This window comes from Eurytemora carolleeae, unplaced genomic scaffold (assembly GCF_000591075.1).
Source record: "Eurytemora carolleeae unplaced genomic scaffold, Eaff_2.0 scaffold91, whole genome shotgun sequence".
Taxonomy (NCBI): Eukaryota; Metazoa; Arthropoda; class Copepoda; order Calanoida; family Temoridae; genus Eurytemora; species Eurytemora carolleeae.
The window spans coordinates 351,757-374,517 of NW_019396098.1; the positions used below are offsets into that span (position 1 = coordinate 351,757).

Here is a 22,761-nt window from a genome sequence, read left to right on the forward strand (position 1 = left end):
TATCCAGACTAAACCTTCTCTTCTTTACACCTTCTTCTTTATATTCCATCTTTATCTAGACTAAACCTTCTATTCTTCTCTACACCTTCTCCTTTATATTCCATCTTGATCCAGACTAAACCTTCTCTTCTTTAACCTTCTCCTTTATATCCCATCTTTATCCAGACTAAACCTTCTCTTCTTTAACCTTCTTCTTTATATTCCATCTTTATCCAGACTAAACCTTCTCTTCTTTACACCTTCTCCTTTACATTCCATCTTTATCTAGACTAAACCTTCTATTCTTCTCTACACCTTCTCCTTTATAGTCCCTATTAATCCAGACTAAAACTTCTCTGCTTCTTTTAACCTTCTCCTTTATATTCCATATTCATCTAGACTTCACCTTTTATTTATTGTTACACCTCCACTACTCTAGTTTTCGTTACCTCTTGTTGAGAATTTCTATGTTAAACTTTTAGAATTTCGTTCTCCTTTAACTAATACTTCTATTCTACATTTATTTAAAAGGTTGATAAATAAAAATGTTAATAAATTTTTCTTCTTGTTCACTGTTTACATTCTCTCCAAGCTTGTCTCAAGGGAAGTTAGAACACGCAAATATGTATCTCAAGATCTTCAACATTAATCCACAGAGTTCATCCAGAAATCAGGATGGTTGGATATTTGTATAGTTGGATGGTTGGATGGTTGAATGGTTGGATGGTTGGGTGGTTGGATAGTTGAATGGTTGGATGATTGGTTGGTTGGATGGTTGGATGGTTGGGTGGTTGAATGGTTGAATTGTTGGNGTTTCTAATCCAACAATTTTATATTTTCTTTATCTTTCTTTGATGAAAGAGAGGAAAAGGGAGGGGGAAATAAAAGAAAAAGAAATTGGGAATTACAAAAAGAAGAAAGGGGGAGGGGGGAAAAGTTTTTAATTTTTCAGACGGGGGATGAAAGTTGGGGATTTAACTGAGTCTAGGATAAAATGAGATCAGAGTTCGAAGAGTTAAAGCTGGGGAAAATAGAGAGCTCCTTGGGACCAAAGACTATCCAAATTAAAAGAATAGGTATCACACCTATATCATAATCCAGAGCTATCCTGTTCCATAGTTTCCTACTTATTTCATAATCCAGAGCTATCCTGTCCCATAGATTCTTACCTATTTCATAATCCAGAGCTATCCTGTCCCATAGATTCCTACCTATTTCATAATCCAGAGCTTTCCTATCCCATAGATTCCCACCTATTTCATAATCCAGAGCTATCCTGTCCCATAGATTCCTACCTATTTCATAATCCAGAGCTATGCTGTTACATAGATTCCTACCTATTTCATAATCCAGAGCTATCCTGTTGGCAGACTTAGTATCATCTGAGTATCCTGCCTTCTTTGTCTCGAAGAACATTTGAGAAATCACGTAGGAGTAAGAACCGACCTAAACAAACACATGTGTTTATATATATGCCGGAGTTGTCTGTTTGTTTGTATGCCTGTTTCCAGTAATCGTCAAAACGGCTGAACCAATCAGGAACAAATATTTTTTGGCAACTCATATGACCCCAATATGGTTTCTGGACTGTCAAAGATTAAAAATCTGCGAAATTTTAAACGATTGAAAAGGGCAAATATCAGAGCAACAGTTAAAAGACTAAAAATGTTAAAAGTAAAAGTAGAAATTCTGATTTCTGGTTCCTTCCTGTTTTCAGTGTCTTAATACTCCAGACTTAGAGTATTCTCATTATGTAAATATTAATGTGAAATACAGGATATAAAATTTTATATAGTATATACACTCAGGTGAGGGGGGAGGGGGGATATACACTCAGGTGAGGGGGGAGGGGAGGTGGATAATTGAATTTGTTTTATCTTCAACCAGTTCAAGGAAAAGAAAGATGATTAGGAAAAAGTTTGATATGCGAGGGGAGGAAAGCCTGCCACACAGCCACATAATTTTTGCACCCGAATCACATTTTGCTTTTTCACACGTTTGAGCCGCACGTTATCCTTATTTTCTCTAGACAAGCTCCTTATGCTTATTCTTGTGGAATTTTTAAAAATCTGGATGCGGTAAATTTAAAATTTTCGTAAATCATAAAAACAGTTTTAATTGGATAAAGTTTCTCAATGTTTTTTTTTTTTCATCCAATAATGGATTGGTTTTATTTTCGTTCTTTTGAAAACTGATTTGCGTATTTATGCATCAGGAATAATCAAGGAATTTTAACACTTTAAGGGTAAAAAACGACGATTTCTTCATCATTGTTTCTCGAGTAGATGGTTTATAAGGGTACCATTGTGAATTGAATATTTAAATTATAAAATGGAAGGTAACTTGAAATAACGCCTAAAGGTGGACCCAAGACTGATGACGTCAGGTGTGTTAAGTAAGATTGTAAATCTAAATATGTTAATATGAAAAGTTTGTGTAGATGTACTAAGGACAGTTTGACGAGTTTTCTTAGAACTGGAAACTTTAAGAATAAAATGAAATTGTCTTTCTTATTATTCCAAGTGTCGAGCTGGTTATCTAACTCCTACCTAGACTAAGAAAAAAGTTTATAACAATGAATTACTGACAGAACTTTGCGACCCCATAGTTCCTCAAGCTTTTAATGTCATCAGAACTCAGAAGCTTTTCTCTTTTTAACATCAAGGGAAGAAATCTTTAAGAAGCTAAATTTCAAATTCCAACGAATTCAGTTTAAGACCTTCCTTTACTTTTTATTATATCAAATATAATAAACAAACAATACCAATATACATTGTGACTTGTTAGTGATATTTGCTTCGTTGAAAAACAAATTATTGAAAGAGTTGAATACGCAGGTATTTTAAAATAAACTATTATTTTTATAAAATTTAAACTGTGACAGTTAAATAATCACTGCAATAACAAATGGATAATTTATGTATAATGTCTTGTTCAGCTAGAGAGGACAATTTATTTTAAAAAATATGCTTCTACCTTGAATTTACAGCGCTGTGTGTCCAATGGGAACTTGTCAAAACGCATCGGACAGATGAACGTTATATGGGTGGCATGGCTGTACATAACGTTCCCGCTGGTATCGATCCACAGACCAGCCAGCTTAGAGAGCACGTTTATCACCTGGACATAATGTGTTTAACTTTTTTAAAGTTTTTTTTTACATTGTGGTTATACAAAAGACGAGAGGAATAGGGTTCATGACGTATAAGGAAAGTTTGGTTTCCAATGCCCAAATTTGGTTCTCTAAAGGCCTTTCAGAACCCGCTCTGGAAGCTGTTTAAAATGATTTTGAAAAATTTTGTAAATAAGGGCGGAGTCCTTTTTCTGAGTAAAAAATCTGCTAACACTGAAATGATATCTGCAAGTTAAGATGAGATTAAATCGACAACTATTTTCAATTTAAAGCTAGGCCAATTTTTTGAAGGTCTAGCGATATTTAAAAATCAGCCAGGTCTTAATAGTTCCAGCATAGTTTTATATCTATGTATATCGGGATGTAAAAAAGGGGTTTACCTTGTAGGTTTTGAGGTTGTAGATAAAAATGTTTGGCACCCAAAGATCTTTCACAAACTCCAGAGTCATCGGAATATTCTGGTTTCAGGGTTCAATATCAGAGCTGGGAACTATTGTGTTGTGAATATCGAGATCAATGCTTTATTTCGGTCTTTTGTTAATCTGCAGATTCATTTAATCTTCATTGGATATCCAGTAGTGTAATTGTACTTTGAGCTGGGAACTATTGTGTTGTAGGTATCGAGAGCAATGCTTTATTTCGTTCTTTTGTTAATCTGCAAAGGATGAGACTTAACTTGGAACTCATTTAATATGACAATCTGGTGGTTGTTTCCCTGAACTATATTATTTTATGGTACTTGGCGCGCACATCTTTTATTTCAATGGACCATTTTCTCTTTGTATACATTGTAAAACAAAACCAAAAAAATTGGAGGATTTTATTAAACAAAATTGTGGATTTTAAAAATTCAATAAAAATTGAATTGTTATTTTTAAATTTTGTTCATTCATAAACCTTTCCTCGGATCAATGTGAGGTCTCATACAAAATTTGGGTCCGATCGGTTCAGCCGTTTTGTCGTTTATTGGATACACAAATACAGACATACAAACAGACAAGCAAAGTATATATTTTAAAGACAATTTAGTCTTCAAAATAAAAAAAAACAGGTGTAGGGAAGCATGAATGTTAAAAAATGACTGAATAATTTCTCTACGGTCGTCTCGGATACTGAACCTTTGTTGGAAACCCGTTATAAATTATAGCCACCATATTGAGGTTTACAATGAACCTGTAAAAGGGATAGAGAGTAAACCATACGATGTTTACAATGAACCTGTAAAAGGGATAGAAAGTAAACTATAAGATGTTTACAATGAACCTGTAAAAGGGATAGAGAGTAAACTATAAGATGTTTACAATGAACCTGTAAAAGGGATAGAAAGTAAACTATAAGATGTTTACAATGAACCTGTAAAAGGGATAGAAAGTAAACTATGAGATGTTTACAATGAACCTGTAAAAGGGATAGAGAGAACACGTAATTTTACTTGTTTTCCTAAACAATGAATATGAGGCATAGTTCAGACGGAAAATGTGTTTTCACAGATTAGAAAATCAGAGTTTGTATCAAAGACTAACAAAATATGAGATTGAGTAGGGGGAAAGCAAAATATAAGATTGAGTAGGGGGAATGCAAAATATGAGATTGAGTAGGGGGAAAGCAAAATATCCTTTTTTAAAGACAGGGGAGCTAGGGGGATTTTTTTCTTCAATAAAATAAAACCCCTGTTATCGGTATATTGAAGCCTGCCTGAGGCATGTTAGAGTTATTAGCGTAGGACGGGTCTATATACAGCCTTCTCTCTATCCACTCCACGTTGAAGTAGGTCGAGAAGGTTATACTGTAATCCTTATCATTTATTTTCAGTACTTCCTCAATATCTATAGTTACAGATATATTGTTGGTCTCCTAAATACAGTACACATCATTACAACACATTTACATACAGTAGTCATCGGAAATATCAATACAATGAAGACGACTTTCTATTTCAACAGCTAAGACACATAAACGTGCAAAAAAGAGAAGTTATCAATAATTAGAGCTTTGCTTTGCTAACTTTTTAATTTGTAATTTGAAAAATACTTATAAAAGATCAAAGCATTATTAACAAAATGTCGTCTTTATTGTATTGATATAACCGCAGACCAATGTACAAACAGAGATGGAAAGAAACTGAGTTCTTGCCAAAAACTCTGATTTTCTCGTCCGTATATCTTTGCAACCCAATTTCGCTTACCTTTGATAGTTCAAAATATTTATTCTGTTATGATCAGATTTTGAAATATGACAGGCTTACATCCTCTGGTTGCAAAGATTATATTAGAAAATTTAAGTTTGTGTCAAAAACTCAATTTCTTTGAGGGAGATGTTGTTGAAAGAAATTCCAAAAGTTCTTTTTGTGCAGTATGAATATTAATGTAGATTTAAATTTAAGAAAAAGAAAAAGAAAAAAGAAAAAACATGTTACTGTTTATTGTAAATTGTGTTTTTGTTTCTGATAAAGTAGTAAAATTGTGATAACGGTTGAAAAGTGGTAACACAATTCTCATGCTTATTATTAAGACACAGGAATACAAATTTCAATGAAAAATGTTTCAAGTAAATTTATAAACATTCATTATGTTTTCGCTTTCTTGATAATTTTTTTAGAATATATGTCTCAAGAGAAAATAAGGATGTTTTAAATTATTTTTAACCAAAGTTTGGCGGATTTTGTATAATGATGGTTTTCCTGTGTGTAGGGAAGCTCGAACTTCGAGTAGTTGTCTGGTAAACAGATGTGTTTTGATATCCCTGAAATATCGAGTAGGTAGAAAACAGATATATTTAAACATCCCTGAAATATCGAGTATTTAGTAAACAGATATATTTGAATATCCCTGAAATATCGAGTAATTAGTAAACAGATATATTTGAATATCCCTGAAATATCGACTAGTCAGTAAACAGATATATTTGAATATCCCTGAAATATCGACTAGTCAGTAAACAGATATATTTTAAAATTTGTAAATTATCGAGTATAGTTAGTAAACAGATATATTTAAATATCCCTGAAATATCGACTAGTTAGTAAACAGATATATTTAAATATCCCTAAAATATCGAGTAGTTAGGCAACATGTATATTTGAATATCCCTGAAATATCGACTAGTCAGTAAACAGATATATTTGAAAATTTGTAAATTGTCGAGTATAGTTAGTAAACAGATATACTTAAATATCCCTGAAATATCGACTAGTTAGTAAACAGATATATTTAAATATCCCTGAAATATCGAGTAGTTAGAAAATATATATATTTCAATTTCCCCGAAATATTGAGTAGTTAGTATACAGATATATTTGAATATCCCTAAAAGATCGAGTAGTTAGGCAACATGTATATTTGAATATCCCTGAAATATCGACTATAGTAGTAAACAGATATATTTGAATATCCCTGAAATATCGACTATAGGAGTAAACAGATATATTTGAATATTTGTAAATTATCGAGCATAGATAGTAAACAGATGTGGTTTGATATCCATAAAATGTTGAGAGGATATAATTGATGTTACTGAAAGGTTTCTTAACTAACTACGTATAAATGTATAGATTAACATAAATCAATAAATCAACAAATACGAGAAATAATTTAATTCCTAATTAGTAATAATTATTTCCATGACGAGCATTAGCATCAATACCCGAATACCTAATTACCTGAATACCTAAGTATACAAACACACCCAAATTTTGTATGCTTAAGAGTTAGGAACCCTAGCTAAATCCATAAATAAATCTTTAAATCCATACTGCATTTCTGTTTTAACCTTTGCAATTTTATGTTAAAAACAGTTTTTTTACATACTTCTTACACGTCCATTCTCCCTTCTTAAAAAAACGGTTTTTTATTAAATTTTTACACTAAGAGGGGGGGGGGGGGTTTGGACTTTTCCGCCCACTTGGCAAACTTTTAAATGAGGGTTTAAAGGGACTGTATGTCTTACTTCCAGTGACCCTTCATGCAAAGATGGCGATTCCCGATTCACAACGGTACTATCATTTTTATAGGCTTATAAGTGTTTTATTTTGATTATTCCTATATTCTTTCCATTATCAGTTTTCAAAATTATAAAGAAAAGATGTCTGATCTATAGTATATCTATAAGAGTACCGTAGTGAATTGGACATTGTTACTTGAAATAACGCCTTACATCGTGGAAAGCTGTTTATCTCTGTCCCCTTCTATTGATGAATCCAACGTCTAAGGTTGAACCGTACACGTCGACACTCGAGAGAGCAATAAACCGACTCAGCGCTGAACCATATATTTAAGATACAAAAGTTTTGCATTTTACCACCCACTGTAGTTTCAGTAGAAGTAGATATTTCTATTTACCGATATCAGGATTTATCTCTAATTGGATGATGAGATACATAGAAAGATAGATGATACTGCCATGCAATTTCTTTTGGTTAAGAATAGACACCAAACACTTGCACCAAACACTCCCTGTACTTACATAATAACCCCCTCCCCCCAAAAAAAAAAAACTCTGAATAAAAGCTAATATTTAGTATGTTACCATTATACATTTTATAACAGAGAGAAAATATCTTTATTTTTTCGAATAATCAAACGCTTTTCCTAAGTCCAATCTCTTGACAAACTGATCTAAAAGTTTGTACCTTGTCCCAGCAAGCTGCCTTTTTCAATTCACAATTTGACCAATTAAACATAATTTATTTGTTTTTCTCTTTCATTTATTTTGTCGACGGAAAGTTTAAGATGAAGCAGAATAACTCTGTAAGTTATAAGATTTTTGAATTATATACGAAACGTTAATATTGATTACAAATTGCAAAAGCAGAACTGATCTCGCCCAGGTCAGTCTAGCATGAACAGTGCAACATTTCACCGTAGGATGATGAACAGTTACCGTAGGATGTTGAACACTTTAAGGGTATTTTCCCGTTTTTTGAAAATATATGTATACCATAGGCTTCGCACCCATCTTCTTTTTCAACTTTTAATTGTTGGTCAATCTTCGATGAAACAATTATAAATTTTTTTGCGGATTTACAATTTTTCGTTGATTTTTTAATTTTGCAAAAATCTAAATATTTGGAGACAATGCTCTAAACCTTTCCTGGGGTTATGTGAGGTCCAACACAAAATTTAGGCCCGATCGGTTTAGCAGGTTTTACGTTTATTGGATACAAACAAACAGACAGACAAGCAAAGTATATATCTAGATGCGACCGAGAAATACCACTGAGTCTACCAGAAAATATTAAAAATATAAATATTCTTTTTTAGGATTTTCAGGATATTAAACTGAGCAAAGATTCAATTTTTTTTTTTACCTTTAAGGTAAAGATTGTAAAGCGAGTAGGATTAAGAATGAGATAATTAAATTGAAATGAAAAGGGAGTAGGATTAAGAATGAGATAATTAAATTGAAGTGAAAAGGGATTAGGATTAAGAATGAGATAATTAAATAAAGATGAAAAGGGAGTAGGATTAAGCATAAGATAATTAAAAGAGATGAAAAGGGGGTATGATTAAGAATGAGATAAGTAAATTGAAATTAAAAGATGTAAAAAAATAACATGACTGCATTATTCTTTTTCCGAATTCCATAGTTCCAGACCAAAAATATAATTTTACATCGTTTTTATTTGTTAAAAATAATAATAAGTGTAAAACCATAAATAAAGTATTTGATGTGTTTTCAAATAAGTAAACACTGAACCATTCCATTAATGATATAAAAATACGATGATGCCAACGTTTCTGAATTGGTAGAAGTGGACAACTTGGAAATAGGAATGGATTGAGGGGGAAGGAAAAACCAATTTCCCAACTTCTTTTAGAAAAATATAAGTTAATATAGAAAATAGAAAATAGAGCGTTTTCATACAATTCTCTCAATTTTCTGTCTGCTTTTGAAGTATTGAGAAATAGTTTTAAAAAATTCAAACCTTTTCACACTTAAAGGGACTGTAGACGTAATTACAAGTGACGTAATTCAGACCTTTCAGACCTTGATTGATTTGATTTCCTCAATACTTGATTGGTTAGGTTGCTTTAATGCTTAATTAGTTTGGTTGCCTCAATGCTTGATTTTTTTGGTTTCCTCAATGCTTGATTGGTTAGGTTTCTTTAATGCTTAATTAGTTTTGGTTTCCTCAATGCTTGATTGGTTAGGTTACTTTAATGCTTAATTAGTTTGGTTGCCTCAATGCTTGATTGATTTGGTTTCCTCAATGCTTGATTGGTTAGATTGGCTCAATGCTTGATTGATTTGGTTTCTTCAATACTTGATTGGTTAGGTTTCCTCAATGCTTGATTGATTTGGTTTCCTCAATGCTTGATTGGTTAGGTTGCTTCAATGCTTGATTGATTTGGTTTCCTCAATGCTTGATTGGTTAGATTGCCTCAATGCTTGATTGATTTTGTTTCCTCAATGCTTGATTGATTTGGTTTCCTCAATGCTTGATTGGTTAAGTTTCCTCAATGCTTGATTGATTTAGTTTCCTCAATGCTTGATTGGTTTGGTTGCCTCAATGCTTGATTGATTTAGTTTCCTCAATGCTTGATTGATTTGATTTCCTAAATGCTTGATTGGTTAGATTGCCTCAATGCTTGATTGGTTAGGTTTCTTCAATGCTTGATTGGTTAGGTTTCTTCAATGCTTGATTGGTTTGGTTTCCTCAGTGCTTGATTGGTTAAGTTTCTTCAATGCTTGATTGATTTGGTCTCCTCAATGCTTGATTGGTTAGGTTTCTTCAATGCTTAATTAGTTTGGTTGCCTCAATGCTTAGTTGATTTGGTTTCCTCAATGCTTGATTGGTTAGGTTACTTTAATGCTTAATTAGTTTGGTTGCCTCAATGCTTGATTGATTTGGTTTCCTCAATGCTTGATTGGTTAGATTGGCTCAATGCTTGATTGATTTGGTTTCTTCAATACTTGATTGGTTAGGTTTCCTCAATGCTTGATTGATTTGGTTTCCTCAATGCTTGATTGGTTAGGTTGCTTCAATGCTTGATTGATTAGGTTTCCTCAATGCTTGATTGGTTAGATTGCCTCAATGCTTGATTGATTTGGTTTCCTCAATAATGGATTGATTTGGTTTCCTCAATGCTTGATTGGTTAGATTGCCTCAATGCTTGATTGGTTAGGTTTCTTCAATGCTTGATTGGTTAGGTTTCTTCAATGCTTGATTGGTTTAGTTTCCTCAATGCTTGATTGGTTAGATTGCCTCAATGCTTGATTGGTTAGGTTTCTTCAATGCTTGATTGATTTGATTTCCTAAATGCTTGATTGGTTAGATTGCCTCAATGCTTGATTAGTTAGGTTTCTTCAATGCTTGATTGGTTAGGTTTCTTCAATGCTTGATTGGTTTAGTTTCCTTAATGCTTGATTGGTTAGGTTGCTTCAATGCTTGATTGATTTGAATCTTCAATGCTTGATTTGTTAGGTTGCTTTAATGCTTACTTAGTTAGGTTGCCTCAATGCTTGACTGATTTGGTTTCCTCAATGCTTGATTGGTTAGGTTGCTTCAATGCTTGATTGGCTTGATTGTCTCAATTTTTGATTATTTATTTATTTATATATTTATTCAACTATTCATTTTTTATTTACCCTTTAATTAAATAAATAAATTTACAATATTTAGTTTGAAGGGTTGGATTAAGGGATGAATGTGAGAGAAGACGGACGAAGTCTACCCTAAGTTCCTAACAGAAAATAGAAAATTTATAGAGAAACTTGAACATTGAAGAAAATTGAGTTGAAAGAGATCAAATTTTATATTTGAAACGAAAGAAATACAAATTTGATAACGTTTAAAATGAATATTTAGGTCGATATTTAAAAGCAGATATAGATCCTTTCTTTAAATAGCTAAAAAAGGAATGTAAGAGTAATTTCAAGTGACCCTCAATGCAAAGATGATATACATTAATCTCGCTGATCAAAAAGATCTTCCTTTTCCTGACTCGAAAAGTGATTATTTCTGTGAATTTCTCCATTGCTTTTATTAACAAGAAATGCAGAAGTCAGAGAAACAAAAAGATTAAAATATCGTTGTAAATTGGGCATTGTCATCTTTGCATGGAGGGTCACTTGAATATTACGCTTACAGTTTATTTTGAAAATATACAATTTATTGGAAGAAAATAGTATCAGTCCCCTAAACAGGACGGTAGAGTGTAGATCTAGTTGTTACATGTCCGATTCACAACGGGGCCCCTTGGTTCTTTATCGGATTAAAGATGAAGAAGATAACTTTGTATCTGTCTTGAAAACATGACAATTTTTTTCCATTTCCTTCTTATATTCTGGTGCAGAAATCCATACTTTCCGTAGAGGACCGTATTTTAGAATACTCAATTTCTAGATGTGAAAATGTTGAGTAACCCTCCATCCAACAAGGACAATGCCCGATTTACAACGGTTCTCTTAATAGATTTGTTAAATTAGAAATCCATGTTTCCGTTTCTTTAAACTGTTTACTTTTATTTGCGGTATCTCTGAAATAGTGACTCGCGCATTTCTTGCTTATAAGAAGCAATGGAGAATTTATCACAATAAAAACACTATTCGAGTCAGGGAAAGTATGACATTTTTAATGAGATTAAGGTTTCAAGGGTATTGTTGTAAATTGGGCATTGACATCTTTGCCACAGAGGGTCACTTACATTTACGCTTACAGTCCATTGGGCATCTCACGCTTTAAATGGACTTGAAGTTACGTGTACACTCCCTTTAGATAGACATGAAAATACATGGACACTCCCTATAAAAAGACTTGAAATTACGTGGACAGTCCCTTTAAATAGACTTGAAATTACGTGGACACTCCCTTTAAATAGACTTGAAATTACGTGGACAGTTCCTTTAAATAGACTTGAAATTACGTGGACAGTCCCTTTAAATAGACTTGAAATTACGTGGAAACTCCCTTTAAATAGACTTGAAATTACGTGGACAGTCCCTTTAAATAGACTTGAAATTACGTGGACAGTCCCTTTAAATAGACTTGAAATTACGTGGACACTCCCTTTAAATAGACTTGAAATTACGTGGAAACTCCCTTTAAATAGACTGGAAATTACGTGGACAGTCCCTTTAAATAGACTTGGGATTACGTGGACAGTCCTTTTAAATAGACTTGGGATTACGTGGACAGTCCCTTTAAATATAACAAGTTTACAAACCTGCACTGCAATGAAAGCCTCCTTTCCCTTGTGCCGGGGTTGGAGGATGGAGGACTGCTAGGCAGCCTAGGAGAACCAGGAGCTCCTGCATACTCTCCTAGAGGGGGTAGAGGAGATCCACCAGGAGATATCAGGCGGAATTCATACCAGGAGCTGGTTTCAGGAGGTTTTCATCTCAAGGTAGATCTGTAGAATAGAAGAAATTAAAAAAATGAAATCTGTACTTTATAAACTCAATTTCTACAGTAAATAATATATATCTAGAGGAACTATGAGGTCATAAAGCCGCCGCAATATCAATGTCGCATACATACATTTGACCCCCTCCTTCCGTCTAGTTTCCAGTTCTAGTAAAAGTAGCTTAAAATTAAAGAATTTTTATTTTTGAGTCGTTCTTTCTTTGATAAAGATTGCTAAACAATGGAAAACATTTTTTTTACTATTTGATAAAAATAATAAAATACAAGGATCACTATAGCATACAAAACTTATGAATTCAACACTGACATTTCTTTTTAGAAAATAACATTTTTCTTCATTAATGTTTAATGGTGAAAAAGAATGAGAATATGTTTTAAAAAGATCAAATAATTTCATGACAATACGTTTATTTAAATGTTTCTACAATTTATTTCCACTTTAAAAGTCAAAATACAAAGAATATAAAAGTATAAAATATAAAAGCAAAGCCCTGATAAAGTGGAATGTCCGATTCACAACAGTAGTTAGGCAAGGGACTAAACTAAAGAAGGAGTTGAAAAGAAAGGTAAAATGCACCAAAAAGTTTTCGTAAAAATTAAGAATACCATTACTTTTTAAATTTAACCAAAAAAAATATGATTCAACAAAATATTGATCTAGTTGAACTAAACCTTAATCTAGTTCAACAAAACATTAATCTATAAGTTCAGCTAAACCTTAATCTAGTTCAACTAAACCTTCATCTAGTTCAACTAAACCTTAATCTACTTCAACTAAACCTTAATCTAGCTCAACTAATCCTTAATATAGTTCAACTAAACCTTCATCTTGTTCAACTAAACCTTAATCTAGTTCAACTAACCTTAATCTAGTTCAACTAAACCTTCATCTAGTTCAACTAAACCTTAATCTACTTCAACTAAACCTTAATCTAGTTCAACTAATCCTTAATTTAGTTCAACTAAAACTTAATCTAGTTCAACTAAACATTAATCTAGTTCAACTAAACCTTAATCTAGTCCAACTAAACATTAATCTAGTTAAACTAAACCTTAATCTGGTTCAACTAAACCTTTATCTAGTTCAACTAAATCTTAATTAATCTTTATCTGTGAACCTAGAGCTCCATTTGACAGTCGTACAAGGATTTCCTCTAAGTCTAAAGTTAGATGGATATATGAGAATATGTCAGAAATATCAAAGTATGCTTGAATTCCTTGGGTTAGATCCTCGGAGTTTACTCCATTAAAACTTTGGGACCGTGTCTCTACCCCACAGAATTTACTTAATTACTCGTAAAAGGGTGTAAAGAGTGTCATAAATGATGCACAATTGTACAGTGTACACACTCTGTATTATTTCAAGAAAAAATTAATGATATTTCAAATCACAATGCTTAAGGTTCCAGGCAAAAATCTGCTTCTAAAACTAAAGCTAAAACACGAACTTCATTATTCTAAAATGTTTACAGGTCAACAAAAAAAGTATTTGAGTTATGCTGTAATTATGAAATAGGTTAAAAATAAAATCTAAAGCCCAGCGTTACCATGCTTCAAAGTTAAGCCAGTCTTAAATATTGCTTTTTTTACACAGTGTGTAGCTGATTTTTACTAAATGATTACACCGAGATATATCTTTCTAACTTAATTTCATTAGTCCTTTATTACCTAGTCCCAAACCAACATCATCAATTTTATTCCTCATCAACTTTAATATTACGTTTAACACATTTAACTTAGTTTAGATTTTTTAGATTTTTAAGAACTTTTCTTTTTGTTAATACCTATTAGACTTTTTAAAATCTGTTTAGTTGTGTGCTGATGACCAAAAGCTTTTTTTCAAAATTATGGCAAAAAGAAGTTTCCAGGGCTAGAAAAGAATTCAGGGTCATAAAAATGTGTTTTAAAGGTTTTTAATTTTGTAAAAAAATTTAAATTCTTGAAAATCCGCGAATTTTTTTTTAAATCCGCAAACTTTTTTCTTCTTAGTTTTAAAATGTAAACAAAAAGAACATGTTCACAATTTAAATAGAAGATGGGCGCGCAGCGCCTAAAAGCCTAGTATATTATATTACAAATGACTTATTTTGTATGGTAAAAGCCTGGTGCGGTACTCAATAAAAGGGGGGGAGGTATGTGTAATATGAGAAAAGGGGGAAAAGGTAGGGTAACTGTAAGATGAGGAAAGTGGAGATGGTAACTGTAGTCTGTAAGATGAGGAAAGGGGGGAGGGTAACTGTAAGATGAGGAAAGGTGGTGTATATAGGGAAATCCAGTCGGATTCCAATGAATAGAGAAGATGTGTTAGTTCAGGAAATGGAAAGATGAAAAATAAACAAGGTTTAGGGGCAGACACAGTGGTTAGACACAATATACTTGACATTTTGCTTCCATCACAAGATAAATATTTTGGCGAGGGTTTGCAACTATCTTTTTTGAAAAAAAAAGTCTGTATCTTAATGGCATTTTTTCTTCCATATCTATTAAATTAAATGTAATTTTAGGAAGTTACCTTTTGGGAAATTGCCCATTTGAGAAGATGCCTGTTAGGAAATTACCTTTGGGAAAATGCTTTTTGAAAGTATCTAACGCCTTTCTACAGGGTAACCTACAAAAAACTAGAAGTCTTTAAATATAGAGATCCGAAGCTTAGGTTGAATTTTGTTTGTCCCTTGAAAATATCTTTAAACGGATAAATTGATTAATTTGACCAGTAAGAGAAAAGGGGATTTAAAAAATTCCCTACAGTCGTCTCTGAAGTCTCATGCATGGCTGGTAACCCTGAATTATAGGTTTTATTCGTACCGTGATTTCTACCTGATCAAATCAAAGTTACATTTTATTTTCTATTTTCTGTTCTTTTCCCTTCTGACATTTCTTTTTAGAAAATAACATTTTTCTTCACTCCCCCTAAGACATGCCCCTACTCAATCTGAAAAACCTATAATCTGATTTATTGCCCTGTTGACTATACACAGAGATACCTAATTGATTAAATGCATTTCCACAAAGTTTCTCTTAAAAAATCATTGATAGTCATGTCATCTGTACAATATTCATTGTACTCTTTTCACTGAACTCTGTACACAGTTGTGAACTGTACACTGCCAACTGTGAACTGTACACTACACATATTACTCGTGTACACTAAACATTGTGCACGTACACTGCCCATCGTACACGTACACCACACATTGTAAGCGGGCACTGTACAAATAGTGCACGTACACTGCATATCAAACACATTGTATGCTGCACACGTAAATTGTACTAAAGCTCTGCATACTGTGCACTGGACATTTTACACTGTACACAGCATACTGCTTACGGTATGTAAATTGCACACACTTTCGAATTCACAAACTTTCATTTGCAAAATACAGAAAATTCATAGCATTGTGAATTAAAGTTTTTGCATCAAACAACAAATTAATTGCATTTCTTTGTAAAGTGCATCATTTTCTGCATAAAGTACGACAAATCTACGAAAAACACAAATAAAAACGTTTTCATAAAATTTCCTTTAATATGTTATATTTCGTTTCCCCCCCCCCCCTCTTTGTAATGCACATGGTTAATTTCTAGTCCTGAATTTTTTAAACTTCCATTTCATGTTCTCTTTTATTTCTTAACCCTCATTCCTATTGTTGTTCCTGAAATCAAACCCAACGTATAGAAATCGCAACAAGGCGTATTTTGCGGGAGAATATTTTTTATATTTATGAAAAAATTTAACTTTTTTGTAATTATTGTAGCTTATCATTATTATTGTTTTTATCTTTTTTAACATAACCTGAGTCTAAAACTAAAGAATGCGCGAATTTTAAGTTCGAGGTTAAAAGTTCTGTAAAATAATGAATAGCTACTTAAATATTAAACTTTCTCAATTTTAAATTTGAATTTCCCGGGAAAATCTGAACCAATCAGAGAAAAGGATTTAAGGAGAGTATTACATAACCATCGCTAATCAGCTGTTTCTTTCTTTAACAAGGTTTTCACTTTTAAATATATCGTTAAGTTGAATGCCGCTTTCTCAGCTGCAGCTGAATGATGATTGAATAATAGACAAATAGGGAAAATGCAGGATTTCAAGATAATTTAAACCTCTGTTTAAATTTTAACTCGTCGATTTCGGCGAGTTAAATATTTAACCACAGGATTAAATATTTAACCTCCGGGTTAAAGTTCAGGTTTAAATTAAGTCAGAAGTGGCATTTAACCATGAACTTAAAATTTAAGTCAAAACTTTTCGTTCTTTAGTTTTGGACTCTGGACATTCAAGGAGCGAAATAGTTTAATGATTATCAATGTCATTGGTTTTATTTAGTACACCAAACTATATCGGAGACCCTAACGGACTGAGCACTTACAGTACGTTGTTGTCACAAAACATACAAACAAGAAAAGGGATATTTCAGAGCAGGTGGAACATTATGCATGTCAGGGACAGTTTATTTTTCTTAGAAATATACAGTGCTTCCCAAAATAAAATGGTCAGTGAGGTCAACTTTTCAAATATTCGGTGCTCCCCAAAATAAAATGGTGAACAAAGAGAATGGAATATATATTAGAGTGGAATTTACTAGAAAAATGTGTAAAACGGCCATTTTGTTGTACTGTTTCCATAATGCAGGTGTGCTTCACATATTTATGCTATATAACCTTTTGGGCCCTGGAACATCATTTGATAGAAAATTGAAAATTAATATTAAAAGAAAACCAAATTATGAGATAGGCTGGTTTCATAATTGACCAATGAACATTTCACATAGACTCTATGCCTTTCACTTTACAAACGATGATTTTCCGTTATAACTATAAATCAAATGATGTTTTGTATTCACCTAATTAATTTTATGAAGTTTATTTAACAGCTTTAAAAAATTTGAAATTTAAATCATTAAATGGATAGTCTAGGGAACATACTGTATTAATGTACTCGACTGCATATAATTTGTAAACATTTACATGATTTGTACACTTTGAACTCCCTTTTAGGCTGAAAGGAACTGACAAAATTCATTCCGAAGGATTTTCTACGTTCCACTCTAATATATATTCTATTCTCTTTGATGGTTAATAAAGTAACTTCTCGTAAATATACATTGCTCCCCAAAATGAAATGGTAAATGAAGACGCACTTTGTATGTGTCCGTTCTCTATAGTGTTTGTCTGCTAGATGTCACCAAAAGTATAGGTGTCAGCACATGGAGAATCTAATTTTACTTTGCTTTCTATTCGTATACACCGAGAGGGGTTGTGTTTCACCGTACTTCAAATGGCCACAGTGGACACGTCATTAGTTTACAAAAAGTACGGATGAGACGACACGGGCTCAACGTTTTCTAATTTCCAATGTTGTCTTCATTTCCACTTAAAGGTCTGTCTTCAAATTCCACTTTATATATATATAATATATATGTATGTATTTGTAATACATAAATATAATTATTAAACTATTAACATGTATTGTTGAGCAATCAAGTAATAATTGATTCATTTCCGTTCAACGTTTCCGTCATTCAAGGAGCAAATAACAATAGGAATAGGAATAGGAATAGGAATAGGAATAGGAATAGGAATAGGAATAGGAATAGGAATAGGAATAGGAATAGGAATAGGAATAGGAATAGGAATATGAATAGGAATATGGATATGAATAGGAATAGGAATAGGTATAGGAATAGGAATAGGTATAAGAATAGGAATAAGAATAGGAATAGGAATAGGTATAGAAATAGGAATAGGAATAGGAATAGGAATAGGAATAGTAATAGGAATAGGAATATGTATAAATATCAAGTAGGGATTAATGTAAATATTTCCTGACAACGAGTTATCAGAATCATTTAAATCAATGTTTCACAAGGAAACATTTTTCACTAAAAATTAAAATAAATCTCCCAACGTAATATTAAAATTTTTCAGATTTTTCTACGAGATCACAGTTTCTTTAAGAAAAAAAATTACTGAATCCAAATCTCCAATCTCGTAGATGGCTTAACGAAATTTATACTGTTTTCCTTGATATTCATAATAAACTAGTTTCTTTCTTTCCTTGCCAAATCATTTAATAAGTTAGTAAAGGCTTATTCAAGACAGAAAACCTTTGTATCAACATATCATGAGAGTTTCAAGTCGTCTTTACAGTCTCACTCTTTATGGATAACCCTGTATCTTGTAAAACCAAAGATACTTTTAAAAATAACACAAAATATTTTAACAAGATTTATAACCAAGGATATGTAATCAATGATATGTAACTTAGGATATAAAACCAAGGATATATAACAAAGGATATATAACCAAGGATATATAACCTAGGATATATAACCAAGGACATAAAACCAAGAATATATAACCAAGGATATATTACCAAGGATATATAACCAAGGATATATTACCAAGGATATATTACCAAGGATATATAACCAAGGATATATTACCAAGGATATATAACCTAGGATATATTACCAAGGATATATAACCAAGGATATATAACCAAGGATATAAAACCAAGGATAGTAAAAGTAAAAAGTAAAAAATTATTTATTTTGAAATATAACAAAAACATACAAAATAAAGTGTTTCAGGAGAAAATATTTAAAAACCTCTAAAAGTAGAGGTTGTGGGAATATTTCCCCCCTAATTCTAAAAAAATATAAAAATAGAAATAAAAGGAAAAGGAAAGGATAAGGAAAGTTACATATTTATTGTTTACACTATATTTAAATTAGTGGTGGATTGTTAGTATTTTTCGACGATGAACTAACAACTTTTAGAAATAAAAATTATATATTTATTGGTAATGTTAAAAAAAGTAAAAAAAAAGCTTTATGGAGTGTGAAAAAGATATAGGTTCTATGAAAAACGGGCATTTTTCAGCATCTTTTTTATTCGCACTGATTTTTATCTATAACCAATGATCTATATAACCAATGATATATTACCAAGGATATATAACTAAGGATATATAACCAAGGATATATAACCAAGGATATATTACCAAGGATGTATAACCAAGGTTATATTACCAAGGATGTATAACCAAGGATATATTACCAAGGATATATAACCAATGACATATTACCAAGGATATATAACCAAGGATATATAACCAAGGATATATAACCAAGGATATATTACCAAGGATGTATATCCAAGGATATATAACCAAGGATATATAACCAAGGATATATACAGAAGGATTTATAACCATACCCAAGGATATATAACTAAGGACGTATAACTAAGTATAAATAACCAAAGCTACATAAACAAGATTATATAAAATTAACCAAAGATTAATAACCAAGGATTTATAACCTAGAAGAACCAAAGATATATAACCAAAGATAAATAGATTTGTAACCATGATAATGTGTATAAATCAAGGATGTTCAAAATAGAATGCAAATCTAAGAATTATACAGGATGAATATCCAAAGATGTACTATCAGAGATATTTTATCATAAATAATTAACTAAGGTTATACAAACGACTAAGGAAGGAGTAACTAACCGTTAGCGATTAGGGTTCTATTAAGCAGAAATGTATATCCAAGGAATATAAACAAAGGAATGTACGTCCAAGGATTTTTGAGACAGGAATATATCCGAGGAATGTATTAGAAGAAATGTAAGAAAACATGTGAAATCAAGAATTTTATAAAAAGGAATGTAAAATCAAGAAATTTATAAGCAGGAATATTAATCCAATGATTATATGAGCAGGAACGTAAAAGCAAAGATACCTGTATTGTATAAGATGGTTGAACCCCGAAGGTTCCCTTTCTGCTCCACCTGCCATACTGAGACCTGCCATGAGGGACCGGGTCCCCCTCTTCTCTATCAATCTATCTATCATTCTCTCATTCCTCCTCCTCCACTCCCTCCTCCTCCTACCAGCCTCCATGTGTACCCGAACCTCTGTATATTTATTTTTGTCTTGGATCAAATAATGTTGGATTGAACCAAGGTCCTCATTCCTCAAATCCGGGAGAATTCCTTCACATATGCATTCATTACATTTCAGGAACCGGTTATTAAATAGCCCGCGAAAACTTAATGTACAAATTACATGAAAACCGGTTTTTAAGTCGCCATGATTTCTTAATCAATCAATCAAATCTTTTTATGCTTTCCGATTGTGGTAACTACGAGAACAACCAAGTATGTTTACAACCAGATGTTTAATTTACAAGCAAATAATTTCTGCACATATAAATTCGAATTGATTGGCACGGACCTAATCTTGTCCCGCCAGGCCGCACTTGTATAGCAACAGGTGAAGTATTACTATAATATCTCCAGGTATATTAGACCTCCCTGTAGAAGAGGATGATTCATTTAATAATGTACTGTCACGTTTTACAGTCAATAGGTAGATATACTGTACACAACTTGCTCTAGCTGCCAGAATATAGGGCCGGTATTCAAATAACCATAGTTTTCAGGACTACAGGTGGCGATAGTTTTTTTTGGTTAGTTTCCGGCGTGCATACTTTCAAGGTACCCTCCTTTTATTTCATAGAGCATTTCTGAGTAAAAACGGAATCCTTCTATATCTGATGAATAATTTTAAAATATCATTGCTTTTCTGACCTACCTAACTTAACATAGTGTTTAATTATCACAAACTTAAACTAAATAGATTGATTTTTAAAAAAATGATTGAATAAATTGGTAATTAGATAAAATAAACTCTAACTCTCTAACAATGATCTTGAAGCATAAAGTACAATTTAATTTTCCTTACAAACTTTTTTTAAAGTGTCGGACAGGATTTCAAAAAATCTTGAAATCTCATTTTTTTTAATTGAAGTCTTTTGATAAAAGTTTGAAAATAAATTCATTAGTTGAAAAATTTAGAGAACCAGAAACGATGAATATATCAGGTGAACCTGTGGAAACCTAGGAAACGTGGAGAAACCAGGATAAACCATGGAAACCTGAGAAACCTAGGGAAACCTAGGAAACATGGGAAACCAGGGGAAACCTGAGGAACCTAGAGAAACCAAAAAAAATTGGTAAAAATTGGAGAAAATATAGAAGCTTGAGGAACCTAGGGAAACCATGTAAAACATGGAAACCATGGAAACCTGAGGAAACCTGGGGAAACCATTGTAATCTGAGAAACCTAGGGAAATCTTGGAAACATAGGGAAATGGAAGCTTAGAAAACCATGGAAACCTAAAGTTAAACCCTAAATAAGCCATACATCGAAAGAATTCATCAAATGTCGGTTTCTTCACTTTCTGATAATATAATGTTATAGATATTTAGATTGACTGTATGGAGCTCTTTAAAACTGTTCCCGCATATTCATGGCTATTTATTCATTTTCGCAAATACTGAGATTTACGTAAAATAGTATGAAACCCATTGAAAAATTGTCAAGACGACATTTGATAAATTCTTTCGATGTATGGCTCCTTTAGGGTTTAACTGTAGGTAAACCATTGAAGCCCTAGGGAATCTGAGGAACCTAGGAGAACCTGGGGAACCTGGGGAAACCATGGGGAAACCTGGGAATCGTGAGGAAGCATGGGGAAACCATGAAAACCAGAGAAACCTACGAAACCAAGGTTAAACATGAGGAAAACAAGGAGAACCCAAGGAAACCTGAGGAACCTAGGGAAACCCAGGAAAACCATGGAAACCTTAGGAAACCTGGTGGAACCATGGAAACCTGAGGAATCCAGGGAAACCTAAGGAATATAAGAAAACCATAGTCAAACTAGGGAAACCATGTAAGCCTAAGAAACCTCGGGAAACCATGATTAAAACTGGAAATCCTGGGGAAACATTGGGGAATCCATGGATAACCGAGAAACCTACGAAACTATGGATACACTTGAGGAAAAAAGGAGAAACAAGGGAAGCCTGAGGAACCTACGGAAACGCTGGTTAAGCCAGGGACACCTGGGGAACCAATGGTTAAACCTGGAAAACCATGGAAACCTGAGGAATCTAGGGAAACCCATAGTTAAACTAGGGAAACCATGAAAGCCTGAGGAACCTCGGGACACCATTAGTAAACCTGGGAATCCTGAGGAAGCATGGGGAAATCATGGAAACCTGAGAAACCAACTAAACCATGGTTAAACCCAGGAAAAAAAGGAGAAACCACGGAAACCTGAGGAAGCTAGGGAAACGCTGGTTAAACTAGGAACACTTAGGGAAACCTAGGGAAACCATTAAAACCTGGGAAACCTACAAAACTTTTGTTAAACCTAAGGAAATACGGAAAAACTAGGGAAACCCTAGTTAAATTAGAGACACC

At 32.7% G+C, this 22,761-nt stretch overlaps 1 protein-coding gene across 1 annotated transcript in view; it reads right to left on the reverse strand.

Annotated features, from left to right (window-relative positions):
• Positions 1-21,729, reverse strand: part of LOC111694903 (gamma-aminobutyric acid receptor subunit rho-1) — a 33,274-nt gene extending 11,545 nt beyond the window's left edge. Inside the window, exons 1-7 of the mRNA XM_023463958.1 lie at positions 20,231-21,729; positions 12,277-12,462; positions 5,793-5,854; positions 4,808-4,966; positions 3,493-3,570; positions 2,956-3,099; positions 1,317-1,425 (exon numbers count right to left, since the gene is read on the reverse strand). Coding sequence (XP_023319726.1) covers positions 1,317-1,425; positions 2,956-3,099; positions 3,493-3,570; positions 4,808-4,966; positions 5,793-5,854; positions 12,277-12,367 — 643 coding nt within the window. The 5' untranslated portion in view covers positions 12,368-12,462; positions 20,231-21,729. The remainder of the gene's footprint in view (positions 1-1,316; positions 1,426-2,955; positions 3,100-3,492; positions 3,571-4,807; positions 4,967-5,792; positions 5,855-12,276; positions 12,463-20,230) is intronic.
• Between the last annotated feature and the right edge of the window lie 1,032 nt (positions 21,730-22,761).